This window comes from Danio rerio, chromosome 1, assembly GCF_049306965.1.
Source record: "Danio rerio strain Tuebingen ecotype United States chromosome 1, GRCz12tu, whole genome shotgun sequence".
NCBI classification, from domain to species: domain Eukaryota; kingdom Metazoa; phylum Chordata; class Actinopteri; order Cypriniformes; family Danionidae; genus Danio; species Danio rerio.
This window is the reverse complement of record NC_133176.1, coordinates 9,080,029-9,098,200: the sequence shown is the minus strand read 5'-3', so window position 1 is coordinate 9,098,200 and position 18,172 is coordinate 9,080,029. Positions and strand designations below refer to the sequence as shown.

General features: G+C 34.1%; 1 protein-coding gene across 1 annotated transcript; it reads left to right on the top strand.

The window, feature by feature from the left end:
• The first annotated feature begins 2,735 nt into the window (after positions 1-2,735).
• arglu1b (arginine and glutamate rich 1b) lies at positions 2,736-16,383 on the top strand. Its single transcript, NM_200162.1, is given in 4 exon segments — positions 2,736-3,338; positions 5,517-5,742; positions 8,069-8,152; positions 15,435-16,383. Coding segments are annotated over 4 exon segments (810 nt in total). The 5' UTR covers positions 2,736-3,003; the 3' UTR covers positions 15,600-16,383.
• Positions 16,384-18,172: the final 1,789 nt, after the last annotated feature.

The window sequence follows — 18,172 nt, the reverse complement described above, 5'->3', positions numbered from 1 at the left end:
GGCTGCTGTGTGAGTTAAAAGTTTTTTTTTTTTTCCATCAAGCGGTTTTTATATTCATCGATTACTGAACGCCTCCCAGTGGATGCTCTGTGCACAACAAGGAGAAATCTATTAAAACTACGTATTTAACGTACTTGCGAATATTAATACAAGAACGGACGTTTTTGCTACTGCAAATGGTTTTCGGCTTTTGTGAACGCTCCACGGCGATGAATATTATCATGAGAAAATAATTTAGGCTGGGACACACAAAAAAAGCAGTGGAAAGGTTCCAACCCATTTCCCAAATGACCAAAAACTCTCATTCAACTATTTGGCGATCCTTGGCTGCCATCTTGTGGTAAATAAATTATGTCCACACGAGTTTTGACAACGTTAGAAATTGTTTATATATATTTCATGTAGGCTAGACTACACATCGTGCCAACATTGAAATGGGAAAAAAGTGGCATATAAGACATAAGAGTAGCATACTAAACCAAAGATTAAGCCAATACCTACTATTTCTAACGCTGTCAAAACTTGTCGCTGCAAGTTTTATTTTTTTACCATGGACTGGTATTTTACAGATGAAACTTAACGTTTGGGTTTCGTGGTTTCTCCATCCTTTCATCTTATACTACTGTTTTTTATTTTTTTTTACAGCAGAGGATCAGTAGGCCTATACCAGAAACAAATCCTCCATGAAATGTAACATCATGTCATTATTTTTGTTATTAATTTGCATTAGAGACTTTTTCAAAGTTTCCATTTCTACTAAAAAATAAATTGCAATTTGGTATACACTTCGCGAACTTCTGTTTATAAATAAAATATTTACCTTGTAAGATGTAAAACAAACTCGAATGTGTGTGTGTGTGTGTGTGTGTGTGTGTGTGTGTGTGTGTGTGTGTGTGTGTGTGTGTGTGTGTGTGTGTGTGTGTTTGAAAAAGCAAATGACATCTTTTAAAGAGAGCCTGTTATTAATTCTTTTTTTTTTTTTTTTGCCTGAATTACATGTCACTAACATCATACCAAAATTTAAGAAAGCCATCACAAAAAAGAAAACATTAGATAAGTCTACATATTACAAAATGCGCAAGTATTGTCAACATCCATAAATTTAGATAACGCTACCTTGCAAGGGTAAATTTTGTGAAGTAATCTTATACTTCTGCTGAGTTTACAAATTTTCGCATGCTGACGTATAGTTTTTAGGCGGAGTTAGATGACGTAAACCTGGCCTTGCAGTATTTTGCATTGAGTTGCTGTAGATGTTTTTTACCAGCAGGTGTCGTGGTGGTTTTATATAATATTGACAAAGACTAAGCTTTTCAATGTTGCACTTAATTTCATACACTTCATTAAATATGTACATATAGACATCACCTTTTGTAAAGCTGCTTTGAAACAGTAATTATTGGTTTGCTACCGAGTGTGACACGGCTGGGATGAGAATCAGCATCTCCAAGTCCGAGGCCATGGAGCTCCACCGGAAAAAGGTGCTTTGCCATCTCCAGGTTGGAGGAAAGTTCTTACCCCAGGCGGATGAGTTCAAGAATCTCGGGGTTTTGTTTACGAGTGAGGGAAGGATGGAACGTGAGATTGACAGGCGGACTGGTATAGCAGCAGCAGTAATGCGGTCGTTGCATCTGACTGTTGTGTTAAAGGAGCTGAGCCGGAAGGCAAGGCTCTCGATTTACGGATCAATACATTCCTACGACACCTATGGCCATGAGTTTTGGGTCATGACTAAAAGGACAAGATCTTCGATACAAGTGGCCGAAATGAGTTTCTTTCGAAGGGTGGCATGGTGCAATCTTATGGATAGGGTCAGGAGCTCTGACATCCAGGAGGAGCTCGGAGAAGAGCCACTGTTCCTCCACATCGGGAGAAGTCTGCTGAGGTGGCTCGGGCATCTGTTTCGGATGCCTCCTGGACGCCTACCTAGGGAAGTGTCCCAGGCATGTCCCACCGGGAAGAGGCCTCGTGGAAGACCCAGCACACGCTGGAGGGACTATTTCGACTGACCTGGGAACGCCTCGGGATCCCCCCGAAGGAGCTGTCTGGGGAGAGGAAAGTGTGGGTTTCTCTCCTAAAACTGCTGCCCCTGCAACCCAGCCCAGGAAAAGCGGTTGCTCCAAAAAAAGGTTTTTCACCTTTATTTGATATAAGACAGTGGAGGTTACAGACAGGAAAGTATTTCGAGCAGAGAGAGGGGAAGGGTTGGCAAAGGACCTTAAGCTGGGAATCGAACTAGGGTTGCCATGAGCACCATGGTGCTATATGTCGCCGCACTTATAACCACTAGGCTATTGATGCCAACTTGCTCCAGATTTTTGATTTGTGCATTTTCGGGAATATATATTCAAAATACATGAAGTTATTTTTGTATGATATGACACATTTTAATTCTATTTAATAGTAAACGTTAACATTATGTAGGGGAACAATATAAGAAATCCATCATAAATGTTTTTGTACATTTTAGCTAATGACCAGTTACTTTAATGAGATTTTAAAATAATCTAAAAACATTAAAGGCTAATTTACAAAAATGATAAAATGTGGCTACATTTCATTTTCAAATTAGAGCTTTGTTATGCAAGAGTGAAATAAGAGTGATGACTCGGTTGCAAATCGGTTCATTGAATGAACTCCAAACAATTCACTCGTTTGCTCTCCACGCCACATGATGGCAATCGTCTATGTGGCCAAGCCTCGATCCTCACAACAAAAGAAAAACAAGGAATTGCATGCTGGGATCTGAGATCAGCCATCCTCCATCTTGCTTTTTAACTATACAAGATAAATTGTATGCTGCAGATAAAATACCATTGTTATTAAACCATTTACTTCCAAATAAGAGTTCCGCCTTCGAGATTATTGTCATGCAGTCTGCGCTGATTCCTTAAATGTGCGATTTGGGGTTAGCGTGAAGGTCTAGCAGGTGTGTGTGTTCGTCAGTCCGATGCTTTAGTGGTGTTCAGTCTCCTGGCTTCTGCAACTCAACCGGCGTCTGAAATGGGTCGCTCGAGGAGCCGCAGCTCTTCCCGCTCCAAGCACTCCAAAACCAGTAAGCACAGCAAAAAGCGAAGCAGATCTCGATCGAGATCCCGGGACAGGGAGAGGAAGAGGCGCTCCAAGTCGCGAGAGTCCAAAAGGAACCGCAGGAGAGAGTCGCGCTCCCGGTCCAGATCAAACACGGCCACGTCTCGGCGGGACCGAGAGAGAGCCGCATCTCCGCCAGAGAGGATCGACATTTTCGGCAGGGCGCTGAGCAAGAGGAGCGCTGTGGATGAAAAGCAGAAGAAAGAAGAGGAAGAGAAGAAAGTCGAGATGGAAAGACAGAGGAGAATGTGAGTAGCCGACCTGCTCTCTCATCAAATAAATCTGTTACCAATGTACAGTAAACAACACCTCAGTCTTACAGCCTTTAAAAGTTACTGTTTAAGTACCATTTCACATTGGGGTAAAAATCGTTTCATATTCAAACATTTGGACGTTTTCCTTAATATAATTTCAGAAAAGTATGCTTTGCAAATTCCAAGTAGTGAAATCATATTAGCAGCTAATGGCTATCAAAGTAACATTGTTCATAGTCAATAGTGTTAATGTTTTTAAGTCGAACACGCATGTGGTTTCAGACCAAATATTCAAAGTACAGTACACAATATATGAGCATGTTAAAAGTTGTCACTGAATGAATGTGTGAATATAAAACCAACTTTACCTTAATCAATTGTTCTTCGATCCATGTCAGATAGTTCACTCAAAGATCTAAATTCAGTCATCATTTACTCCTTCACTCGTTTCAAATCCTTTGTGAGTTTCTTACTTCTGTTGGACACAATAGAAGATACTTTGAAGAAAGATGTAAAACTAAACATTGGCTTCCATTGTATTTGTTTTTTAATTGAGGTAAATTTGGTTTTATATTCAGACATTCGTTAAATTCTGAACAGTGACAACTTGTGGCCCCTATAACTGTACTGTGAATATTCGGTCTAAATGGCGTGTAAGGATGACATAAAGTCAGCATTAGCACTATTTAAACAGGGTTGTAATTTGATAGTCATTGGCTACTAATATGATTTCTCTATTTAACATTTGCAGAGAATACTTTTTTGAAATTATATTAGTTATGAGTGTGGGAATATAAAACCAACCTCAGTGTTTTACCCTACTTTAAATGTCTGTGTTTTTTAGATTTTTCCAAAATATCTTTATTTTGTTGACTGGGAGTGAATAATGTATAAGTATAACAATTTGGGAGAATTGTCCCTTTAATGTACGAATTTTAGTACAGGGATATTTACGAGGCTCTATTTTCAGTCCACGTGTCAAATAGGCATGGACCGGTATAAGATTTGAAGGAGTAAACATGTCAGGCTTAACCATTCAAATAAATAATTTCCTTCTGCTTTCTTCATTTTTGTTTCAAGTAGTTATTTTTTAATAAGTGAATGTGAAATTGAAAGTAAATATTTTTTAATAATTTTATGTAAATACAAAAAAAATGTGTTTGCAATATAATTATTTGCATTTATGATTGTAGAACTATATACAGGGCTCATACAGTCATGGGAAACCTGGACAAGTCATGGTATTTTGACATGGCATTTTCCTGGCCTGGAAAAGTTTTGGAAAAAATGAAAAAACAAACCCCACAAAGTTTTTGAAAATGAATGTAAAAAAGATATCTGTATACTTGAATATAGTGCAGTGGGTAGAATAATTGCCTCACAACAAGAAAGTTGCTGGTTCGAGCCTCGGCTGGGTCAGTTGGCTTTTCTGTGTGGACTTTGCATGTTCTCCCCATATTCGCGTGGGTTTCCTCTGGTTGCTCGTTTTCCCTCACGGTCCAAAGATATGTGCTATGGGTGCATTGGTAAGATAAACTGACCGTTTTGTTTTTGTGTAAGTGAATGTGTATGGATGTTTCCCTGTGATGGGTTGCAGCTGGAAAGGCATCCGCTGTGCAAAACATATGCTGGATAAGTTGGCGGTTCATTCGACTTTTGCGACCCCAGATTAATAAAGAGACTAAGCTGAAAAGCGATTAAATATGTGAAATATAAATTTAAACTAAATAGATTGTTGTGTGTTTTCCGATATGCTGTAATAAATTTGAACACACATTGTTTTTCTTTTGCCACATATATAAAGGCATTGCATGAAACATTAGGTCATGAAAATTTACTTGAAAATCTTGAAAAAATCATCGAATTATAGAAGTAAAAATGTGTATTAAGCCTGTATATAAAATACAATAAAGTTCATTGTAAGGTAAGCATTAGAATTTGCATAATTAAAAATGTGATTTAATCTTGTAAGATAGTATGTGATTTTTTTTGTGCACTGGGATTCAGTTATTAGTGTGTATACTTATTCAAATTAACCATACAAACAGAGCAGTTGTTTTAATCAAATGTAAACTGCCAAGTGTGAACATACCCTAAAATTATACACAAGCGATCCATCCTGTGGGCAGTTTCTGATAGCATGCTGAGTGAAAGCTCTGTGTTAATTCTTAGTCGACAGCAGGAGATCGAGGAGCGGCTGATTGAGGAGGAGACAGCGCGGCGTGTTGAGGAACTTGTAGCCAAACGTGTGGAGGAGGAACTTGAAAAGCGAAAGGATGAGATTGAAAGAGAAGTGTTGCGACGGGTGGAGGAGGCCAAGCGCATCATGGAGAAGCAGTTGCTGGAGGAGCTCGAGAGACAGAGACACGCAGAGCTCGCAGCTCAGAAAGCTCGGGAGGTAATGTGAAAAGGCAGCAAACATGCATAATTATTGGTTGTGATCCGATTGGTCAGTCTTGCTGGAGTTTTGTTAAAATTGTTCCTGTTTCACACCACAAACATGAAAGTATTCAACATTATAAATATGTGGTTCAAGTGGAAACTCTAAATTTATGCATTGCATGAAATCGTGTTGTAAAACAGGACATTTTCAACATGAAACTGATTTTATTTTACTATAATTTTTAAATTTTAAACTGGGCCTAAAATTAACATTTTGTTCCCATATGATGCTGTAGGTGTATATGCACAATAATAAAAATAAATTATATATATATATATATCTTTTTTTTTTTTTTTTTTTTTTTTTAGAATTTCTTTATGGCTCATAAACCTACATTTTCACTGAAAAGATTCATCAAGCCAACAAATTTTAAGTTATTAAATATCATTATAATAATTAATATTGTTAATTATTGTTACAATTATTCTTATTATGTTTATATTATTATTTTTAAAGGAACTACTTGTTCTATTAAAATAAAGTTAAAATTAAAATGAAAAACTTTTTTTTAATGATTTTATTGCATTTGTTGTAATTTTTAGTCACTATTTGTACAATTTACAGCTTTTTCAAATGCATTTTATGAGCAATAGTAATATTAGAGCAATATTAATATTACTTTTCTAAGTAATGAGTAAAATAATGCATCACTTTAAAAAAAAAGTATTTAGAGTTTTTTAATGTGAGTTTGTTTTTAGTTTAATTAATTAGGTTTTAAAAAATAAATCGGCAACTTTAAATTGATGTTATCACATTGAATCATGCACTCAATAAGAGAATGTGCTTCCCTGGAAAAAGACAGAAACAAAGATAGATACTGCAAGTATTTTTATTAATTTAAATGCATTGATGAAACAGGGATGGACAGTGGACAGGGATTTTACTTGACTAAAAAAAAAAGTGCAAATGTAGCAAAAACACTGTGTTAAACTTCAATAATATATATATATATATATATATATATATATATATATATATATATGTATATATATATATATATATATATGTATATATATATATATATGTATATATATATATATATGTATATATATATATATATATGTATATATATATATATATATATATATATATGTATATATATATATATATATATATATATATATATATATATATATATATATATATATATATATATATATATTTATTTATTTATTTATTTATTTATTTATGTCTGTGTAGCTCTGGGGTCTGGAAGTTCTCAGAAGATAATATCATAAATTTTTATTACTTTATGTGATTTTAAAAAAGTAAATGAAGGTTATAAAGTGTGTTGTTGAATGCAGAGCTTCTTTATTTAAGAGGGAAAAGTTCTGCAAGAGGTCAAGCCTGAGAAAAAGCAACTCAAAAGCAATGTAAAGCATTACTTTCCATAAAAAGAAATTTACGAAACTAGTTACTTTTTTTGTGGAGTAACTCAATATTGTAAGCATTACTTTCCAAGTAATTTTCTCCAACACTCGTTGTAAGTGACTCAAAAGTACCTGCAAGAAAGAGGTTCTCCATTTAATGTGATCCAAACCGCTCAGAGACACTTAATGTGGTGAAAACATTACAGTGAAACACAGTGTATCAGATTACATACTTGTATAACAACAACAGTTTGATCATTTGTATATCGATAATATCACAATCATTGTTTGAATTGATTCAATTACTGACAATTAATGACAATTTAAACGAATATTTGGTGCTTTTATGGTGTTCATTTTAGGCCCTGCTCTTTATATTGTATTAGATATACTGTCTATTGTATCCCTAAATTGAATCTTTCACCCTTGACAGCTTTCTTTAACAAACAGCTCATGAGTTCCACAAGTCTTTGTTTCTATCCGCCTGAACTTCACTATTCGTCTCAGTTGCTTCTAAATATAAGTGATGAAAGTTGTTCACGCTTGTGTTCCTCCTATACTCCTATATTTGAGCTGACTGCTGCTCAGACGGCACTTCACTGTGTGGCCTTTTTTCTGAGAGTGAGATGTAAGTAGAGAAGTACCGAGAACACAGGTCAGTAGCTTTAAAGACCCTCCATTGCTGATTGGTGGTACACTGCACAATAAAACAACAACAAAAAACAAGAACATATACCCAATTTGACACTGACTTCTCTAGGAATTTTATTGGTGAGTGAAGGACAAGTGTACTGTAGGTTTACCCATTTCTGGTGAGCTGATTGTATCTTCTTTATCATTTATGTGTTTTCTCATGTTGATGATTAGTATTTCGGTTACTGCAACTTCATTGAAGCGTTTTGCGTTTGCAGGAGGAAGAGAAATCCAAACGCGAAGAACTGGAGAAGATCCTGGTGGACAACAATCGCAAGATAGCCGACGCTCAAGCTAAACTGGTATGTGTTGTTTAAAGTAGGATCAAATGGTGTCAGATTTGTGAGTAGTGCTAGAGAATGAGAAAATGATCACTGGTAAAATTCATGTGAGATTTTTCGTTTGAACCAAAGAAAGATTATAGTTGAAGCAATACATTTTAAAGATGTTAAAGTAGATTTATTACTTAGTAGAATGATTTAAAGAGGCTGTGAAAATGTATAGATTAAGAAATCAATGTATATTTCATGTAAATGCTATTATTTGGAAAATCAACACCATGGTTTCCGCTACATTCATTCTTCCATGGCGCGGCATCACGCCAAAATTCATCCCTCCACGGATACATTATAGCTTCTCATTCAAAACATTTTATTTTTAATATAGCGGGTAATGATCGCACCAAAATGTATTAAAGATTAAGTGAATTGTAACAGCGCAAACTTCTCTGTAAACGTAGTAGTGCTGTGTGTCATTTGTTTAACCCTTTAAGGTGACGTGCTGACTGGCTGACAGGCGCGTGATGCGTGGGGCTAGCAAACACGATGTATAGCCGTTTCACGACGCATGAATATCGATCTGTAGGTTTATTAGGGAGACATTCATAAATATTCCTAGCAAATCTAATAAATGCTGGAGACATACTCGTTACATAAACGCACTAAATCACATTTCAGCAGCAATTATTTGAGAGGAGCACAAGATCTGCATGCTCTTGAAGCGGCTTATATTTTAGGAGGCATGCAAGAAGTTTTGTGCACGAGCAGAGGAAATTGGCACGCAAGCAAAGAGATCTGCATGCTGTAGACTATTACCAGGGGTGATAGCGTTCCGGCACCACGCCGGATTTCCGGCGTACTGTGGCTGCGGGGGAAAAAAATCAGGTTCACGGATATTGATCTGTCATTTCTCTAGATTCACAGAATTCACTCACTGCTGAAAGCGCCGGATTGGTTTTATTAAGTGCCATTTTGTGTGCTCGTGAATCATCTTTTGAGTGTAGACGCCATGTAAATAAAAGATTAATTGTGTAATTTAGAGAGCTTTATAAATTATAACGGATCTTTGTGAGATCTCTATGAACTAAGATTAGTGACGCTTTTTAGTGATAATAAGAGGAGCGTGCTTTGCACTTTCCAGGCTATAATCCATTCAGAATTTGTATGAAACTTTCGTTTTCGGCACATATACGCTGATATGTTTTGGGAATGACATCTGCATATTTACGCTGGGTTTATTCTCGAAATAACGGTGAAGCAATTAATAGACGGGACAAAAATATATTTCCCCCTTCTCCTTAAACAATAGTGTTTCAGCTATGAAATAGTTCAGTTTTGTATGTAGCCTAATGTCAAAGTGTTTATATTTAGTTTCGTTTTTTTATTCAGCTTATTTAGAAAAACGTTTGGAGCATTTTAAAAATAAGTTGTTTTTTTTAACGAACAGCGCCCAGCGGAAGACCATCATTGTCTGTTTGATCAGTTTGCCTTCTCAGATCATCACGACTTGCCTAAAATAAAAGATATAAAACAGTTCAAGTATAAAACAATGGTAGCTTAAACGTTAAAGAATGTGTGCTATTAGGCGCATAGTTTGCTTATAAAAAGCTTGCTGGACATCGAGGCACCAGAGCAATAACTTGCATTTTTTCAGTGGGAGCAATTTAAAGTTATCCGTCATTTTTGCTCACAAAGTACGAGTAATACATTAAAAAACGTTACAGCGTTTTTATAAAATAAAGAAAACCAAAATTATGCGCTTTCTGTCGTCTGGTTTTTGAACAGGAGCGCTTAACAAAATGAAGCAAAATGTATATGCCTCACAGACATAATAAATATATTTATAGAAAGCTTTAAATTATTGCTTGACGAAATAAAACAAATCGAAAACAAAAAAACTCCTTCATGTAATCCGTAAAGATGAATTTCTAAAGGCGAGTCCAAGAGGAGATTGCCAGTCAGGATCTTTGCGACACTGACTCAGAATAAGTTTATTAATAAATAATTAAGATATGTCCTTACTCTTTCCTCGACACATTCATTGTTATTTGTTTTTGCCGGTGCTTGGGGCGAGTTTTAGCTTATTGTGTGCGCTTGAACGCGGATTCACAGTAGCAGTTTTAACATGGAGTGACACGACATCTGACGTACAGATGACACTGGCACATGCCACTGAGTGTAGTGACACTTCCGGTGGCACGTCAGGTTTTCCACTGTCATGTGTCACTCGCTAATGGCATGTGTAGTGACCTGTGTCACTCAGAGTGTCGCGCTGCATGTCACTGCAGTGACATCGACACCCGGCGAAGCTTATGACATTAATTAACACGAGCAAAACTATATTTAATCATTACGCGACTTTTAACCTAATTTATCGCGTCGCAAGTTAGTTTATTTGCTGAGCTACTCCACGATGTTTTAATTTAAACGCATTTATTTGATGTATTCGTAGTCATACTTCCGTACGTAATATAGTCATTTGACAGTACATGTCAGTCAAATTTATTGTGGCATGCTTATGTATGGGAGGGGTTACACTTATCTGTTGTACTGTATATTATTGCATCCTGGCAGTTCCTTTGTTCCCTACAATATGGACTTCTCTATGTTTTTAATTCATTCATTTATTTTATTGTTTAACTTATTTTCATTTTAAGGTATTTTAAATAATATCCTTTAAAAAGTTATAATAAAATGCATGTTGAAAACTCGTAACATTTATGCATGAAAGATAACAGGTGTCATTTGCCTAATGATTTTTAAATATTAAAGCAAAGAGACTTATAAGATTAATGTGCTTATAACGTGCTTATACTGACACCTACTGGCAAATGTCACAAGATCACTGACACTGGCATGTGTCACTGACATTACTGGCATGTCTAAAAAGAGCCACTTGACAATAATGATGATCAGGGTTATACATAGGCTGTTAATATATTTGGGCCCAGGGGCCCACAAGTTATGTGTTAAAAGTGCGTTGCATACATAGTACCCCCACACCTACTCACCTCAGGGGCAAGGAAAAAAAGTTCAGGCTCAGGAATTTTTTCCACTATCAGCCCTGTATTACATAATGCAATCTCGACTTCTAATAATGCGCTCGCGACATTTGTCATTGAAATAACGCTACAGGTAGATTTGTGTGAAAAAAAGACCTGCCGCCACAGCTAGAAAAAATCCTAGCGGAAACACTGACCACCTAAAAAAAAAGTTATCATTTTCACAAAACTATTAAGAATCACAATAACATGAAGTGCCAAATCATCATAATAGAAAGATTTCTGAATGTGAAACTTAAAAATGATGCTGGAAATTCTGCTTTGGTGTGACTGGATTGAATTTTATTTACAATCAGGGTTCATACAGTCATGGAAAACCTGGAAAAGTCATGGAACTTTGACGTGGCATTTTCCAGGCCTGGACATTTTTTTGGAACAGAAAAACCCACAAGATTTTGGAAAAATCATAAAAATTACATTTACATTGACATTTAGCAGACGTTTTTTGTCCTAAGCGACTTGAGCTGCGGTCACACTACAGCTTGTGCTTGCGGAATTCTGTCGTATGGCGCTGTGAAAAGGGGTGGTTTTAAACAATATGATTAGACATTAATAATAGTGAGCGATTGCTCCATATTTTAAATTTCTTATTTTAAATGATCTTCTATTGGTCTAATGCAATCACGTGATAAGAATTCACAAAGCTTGATCTTTCAAATGCAGTGAAATTTGCTTGCGTTTCTGGACTGCTGCATTTGCATGCCTATGAATAAAGGCCAAGGAGCAAAAAGTGCAGTGTAATCTCTGCTTTACAATAGAAGTAGTTTTACTGTGTAAGCGTCATCTATTTTATATAGATAAAAATTATTGAAACTAAAGAGATTTTATGATATGCTGTAATAAATTTATACGTGCATTGTTTTTCTTATGATTTGCCATCTATACATAGACATTACATGAAACAATAGGTCATGAAAATTGATTCAAGTCCTGGAAAAGTCATGGAAGTTTGTAGTAAAAATGTGGATGAACCCTGTAAAATAGAAAATCGTATTTTATATTTGACTACTTTTTTTTTTTTATTTGCATTATGCATTTTTTTTTTACATTGTAATTTTAGCCTTGGTGAGTATAAGTGAAAATTTTTGCACGCTACAAATTTTGGAGCTGTTCATGAGTTGCTAAAAAATCTATAGGTTTTAATTAAATACTAATAGAAAAATGAATTTAAACACATTGCTTTATTTGATTAAAAACTGGATTCAGAAACCCACACTGTCTTATTGCTAAATATTTATTAAACCCTTGACATGTTCACAGATGTGTTGTACTGAACTGTGTAAGTTTATAATTCAGATTTAAACACCAATGTCTGCCATAGTGATACAAAAATGGAGTAAAAGAGTAAGTTGTTAATTCAAAAGATCCCCAGTAGGTGGTGACAAGCAACCATTAAAATGTATTTGCCCCTAATCCTACATTTTTTCTTCCTTTATTCATGTTTATACATCTAATAATAAAATAAGTGCAATTTATAATTAAAAAAATAGGCCACTGAATCATTAATTAAATTTTTCCAATTACAATTAATTTTATTTTTTGATAATAATTTAGTTGTAAAATGATAAATGGCAGCAAATATAATCAAAACCACTAGCAAATAATAATACTTCTATTACATTTAAAGTATATTATATATTTATTTATATATATATATATATATATATATATATATATATATATATATATATATATATATATATATATATATATACATATATATATATATATATATATATATATATATATATATATATATATATATATATACATATATATATATATATACATATATATATATACATATATATATATATACATGTATATACGTGTATATATATACGTGTATATATATATACATATATATATATATATATATATATATATATATATATATATATATATATATATATATATAGACATTTACAGTGTGTAGTGTTTGTATATATTATATATGTGTTTCTGTGTATGTATATGTAATTTTTTTAAGTTAAATAAGATAAAACCATGACATGAAATGAATTGAGTTAATTTTCCATATCCTTTTAAAGGACCATTCAATATTGTGGATATTTTAACAAAAAATCTGCAATATTACACGATTATATAATTTGTAATCATTTATTCCACAAAAAAGTTAATCTGATTAAATCTATTTTAAAATGTAATATAATCTAATTACAAGTATAGATTTATTTTTGTTAATCTGGCTACGTAATCCAGATTACATATAATCTACTCTGCACTGAGCACAAATTAGTGTCATGGATGTGATTTAAGAATTCCTGTATGAAGTGAGTAGTACTGTAAAAGTTTTAAGCACCTTGAAGCCTTTTTAATTAGCACTCCATTGGCATCTTACAGTCTTCTCATATAGAATGAATGGCCTCTGCACTGTATGGACTACTTCCAGTATGTTTTATTTTGTGGAGTTTTTCCTTCTCAATTGCACTTTAAACCAAAAGAAGAACAGTGTTTACTTCTGGTCCTGATGAATCTTACAAATCAGACGTTATATAGGAGATCTTCTCAATTCAGAGCTATAAAGGTCAAGATTGTCCTGTCAACATGTGAAAGTGAGCCGACAGATGCGGTCGCTTCTAGACAGCTTTCACAAAATTCGGTTTGTCATGAATGTCCTACACATCACAGATGATGCAAGATTCAAAATGAAACGAACTGTAAGTAAAACGCTCATGTACGTTATATTAAACATCACAGAGAACAGCTTGAAGCTTTTAATCAAAGCGTGGGAGTAGTGATTATAAACGCATTTCTTAATATATTATGACAATGTCCTGTGAGAATTCTTGCGTAAATTGTCTTGGTTTTTGTATTAATTTGTTCTGCTGCAAAATTGTTAGCATTCCAAAACATTGCAATGCTTGTAAGCTTTATAAACAGTTACTGTACATAACTGTCTGCTTGTTAGGGGTATTGACATTCACATGAGAACACACTTTTGTGCTATTAAAGCAATTTCATCTTAAATGCTCTTGCATAGAATAAAGGCTTGGGCTTTAGGTGATATTGGTAAAACCGACCCGATGCCATTGCTGAAATTGAGAAATGGTAATTGGCGACATGCTGTAATTGGTGGACCAGTCACAACAAACCTAACCTTTTCAGACCAATCAGAGCAGTGTAGTATTTTACAAAAGTGGGGTTTAGATAGACCATATCCTTGAAAGAACCATTTCAGAGACTGTGGATGGATGTAAAATTATTTGTTGGAGACCTTAGATATATTTTTGTTTGCTTTTACATTACTGGTCAAAAAGGAAATAAATAGAGAACACAGTGCAATATTTGTAATATGTATTAGGACTGAATAGTTTTAAGCCCAAAACAGCAAAAATGTGCTAATTTTAACAGATTGTTGAGTGTGTGTGTGTATATATATATATATATATATATATATATATATATAGTGCTCAGCATATATAGGTACACACCCCACCAATCTCTCATTTAAATTAATATTTTCTATTGGATGCTTTACAATATTATAATTGTGCATATACATTAATCAGAACTAAAGCCGAATCTGGAGCTAATCCAACAAAATAACTTATATTAATAGTTCAAAAATTAGTAGACCAAATTTATATGTTCTAATTTATATGAAAAATATTAAATACAATTTTAAAAAATAGCAAAAAAATCATATAAATATATACAGTTTTGTTGAAATGTTGTAGGTTGTAGTTTTTGTTTGCAATATTTAGCATGAGTTAAATGAAATGTATTTTCTTCCTAAAGAAAAGGAATAAATAAAGAAATTGTCATTTCTAAAGATGTTCTTTGACTAAAATAATTATAATACCTTGCTAAGGTAGGGTTTTTCTTTATTTTAGTGGAAGTATTATACAGTATGAGAGACCTACTTTAGGGTTGTCTTTACATTGTAATACCTTAAATAAAAGCTAAGATGTATTTTGTTTCTTTTAAAGTTTTCAGCTCCTATGTTCTCAAAATCATTCCACATAAATCCAGATTAAATCTATAATCCCTCCCCCCCCAAAAAAGAAGTCCACATATTCTGTCGTGCCCTGCTTGTAGCCTATTTATTTTTTTTAATTAAGATTTGTTTCCAATCTTCTACTTCCCAGACCTCTGATTTCATTCGCACAGAAATCTGCATTATAATTGGGTACATTCTATTTGCAAAGGTATCAACACTGGGTTTCGGTACCTCTAGATTACCACACTAACAAACTCCTCTTTTTTTCACTGTCTTACAGGCAGAGGACCAGCTACGAATAGTTGAAGAGCAAAGAAAAATACACGAGGAGCGTATGAAGCTGGAGCAAGAGCGACAGAAACAGCAGAAAGAAGAACAGAAGATGATTTTGGGGAAAGGGAAGTCAAGGCCTAAACTTTCTTTTTCTTTAAAGGCTTCTGAGTGACAAAAACAACGTGGCCAGGATTTCTCCAGACTTTCTCCAGACCACTCTCCGTGTGAGGCGATAAGTTCTCCGTAGGTCTCATGTGGTATTTCAAATTCTCAGAACAATGGGAACAATCATTTTGTCAAATACCCTTAAGTTTTTTTCTCCCAGGTTTTAACTGTCTGTTTTGTATTGCTGACTCTTGTATAGATAACCTCCACTTGTCCTCCATGTAGCGTCTGCAACCACGTTTGGTGCACGACACGAGTAGAGTGAAAAAGAGCTGGCCTGGCCTGTTCTTTCATCCAAGTGTACAATATGAATTCCAGTTTCACTAATTTAAGACCACAACTGATTTTCCTTACCGAAAATTTGAAGTACTTTTATTTTTTTTAATAGTTTATTCATAGTATAATGGAAGTAGAATGAATTTGGCAGGGAAACAGCTTGAACTTGAAGTCCATCCCTCTATTTTGATTAGCACAGATCTGATTTAAAGGTAACCAGTCCGAGCAAGAAGCATCATAAAACAACAGTAACCTCCTTTTACCATTTTTACCTTCACTTTAATACACTCATACATACTTTCAAGTAATGTAGACTCGAGAGGTAAAGAGATGCTGTAAGAAAGGGTACCTGGTTGTTGCATGTCAATGAGCTGCGTTCTATGTTAGTGATGAAATGCTTTTATAGAGGCGATTGAGTGAAAGATTGCTGATTGGCCGGAGTTTGTGTTTGTGGTTAAATATTTGACCCAGTTATCAAGGATATGTCAAGAATCTCCAATAAATCCATGAATGTGTCCTGTTTCTGATACTTGCTTGCATATTTAATATTAAATATGTTTGCATGATTGGATAAACCCAAATTAAATTGGAATTAATTATTAATGAAAAATGTGTTTTTCCTGACACAAACCAAATTTTAGTTTGATTAAGCTCAAGTATTAAAACAAATAGAAATTAGAGACGATGAATGGCACAAAAACTGACAAGCAAAAGCTGAAGTCTGCAAGACATGTGACCGACAATAACTAAGCGTGTTAACATTTTGATTTTTGGATGTCACCATCACCTAATTCTTTCAATCTTCAACCTAATTAATAGTTTGTTTGACACCCCTTGTTTTGACCAATACACAATTGATTTCGCAGACCAGACGATGAAAGTGCAAACGCATCACACCTTTACACCTCGACATTCAATTATCCCTTACCTGTTAGTTTTCCCCATTGATTCCTGTTCAAACACGCAAAGCACAATAAACAAAAGTTGTTCTAACAAATGGTTCATTGATTTCTTCCCCGAAATATTCATGTCAGGCTTTTATTTTTGCTTTTTTTTCCCTCTGCATCAAACGGATGACGGAATGGCTCGCACTCGTATGAGTAATACAGATTATTAAGACTTTTTGAGGTTTACACGACTAAGCGGATTAAGCTCGTGTGAAATGCCTTTAGTACAAGCTTTAATACAGGTTTAGATTAAAGAAAATATTAGTTAATTCATTTCAAACGCACGCCACCATATTCGCGTGATTATTTACAGTGTTTAAGTGCAATTCTGATTTGTAATTAGCGCTCGTGTAAATCACAGCGAGCAAAGATATTAACAATGCTTTCAGAAATGGAAAGTATTAAAGTTAACTACAGGCTAAATATTAGCAATAGATCGCAACTTTTCCTACTGTATTATCAACGTAAAAGTTTGCTTTATTATTATGGTTTGCGAAAACGAACCATGGCTTTGTTGTAGTAACCGTTTTTGTCGTATTTATTAATATTTTCATACAAAACACCATGGCTAAACTATGAATAAAGTTAGTGGTGCATAGTAAAGCCCCAGATTTAACTGCAATAACTCATTTTTATGATAACCCTATTTTTAACACAGCATTTTTAGTCAATCTCTGGTTATACAAAAGGTATAATAAATTTTCATGGTTACTATACTTTTACTAAACAAACATTTGGTTATTCTTTCTTAAAGGGAGGTAAATGGAACGTTATTGAACATCTTAAATTAGTTATTAAAAAAAAAAAAAAAAACACTGTCAGGCCCATAGCCGGCATTTGAAAGACTTTGCCCCTATATGAGCTCATTTGTTCCATTTTTGACAGTATGCCATCATAAATTGTGAAAATAACCAATATCATAAGGCTGTAAGAAGAATAACCAATAAAAGAAGGCTTATATTATTTAAATGGACAAGTTCTGACAGAGGAAATGAGCTGGCCAGTTTGTTATTTGACTATATTTAGGTTGCAGTTTTTAATTTAAAACATGTTTTATTTTTTTATGATTGAAGATAATAAATTAGCATTTAAAAATAAATATTTTTTTTCATATTTCTGAAATTCTAATCTGATTACATTTATGAAATTGTAACATCTTGTAAATAAAAGTTTTGTAAGCAAAATAAATAGTATGATAAACACTTGTAGAAAGTATTTTTGTAGCATAAAAAAGTGTGATGATAACCATCCGACAAACTAATCCAGCACAAATTAATGTTGTAAATGCTAAAACGCAGAATATTGACTTCGAATATCTGCAAAAAGGTCCAACCCTTTTAAAAAGGCTGGCTACGGG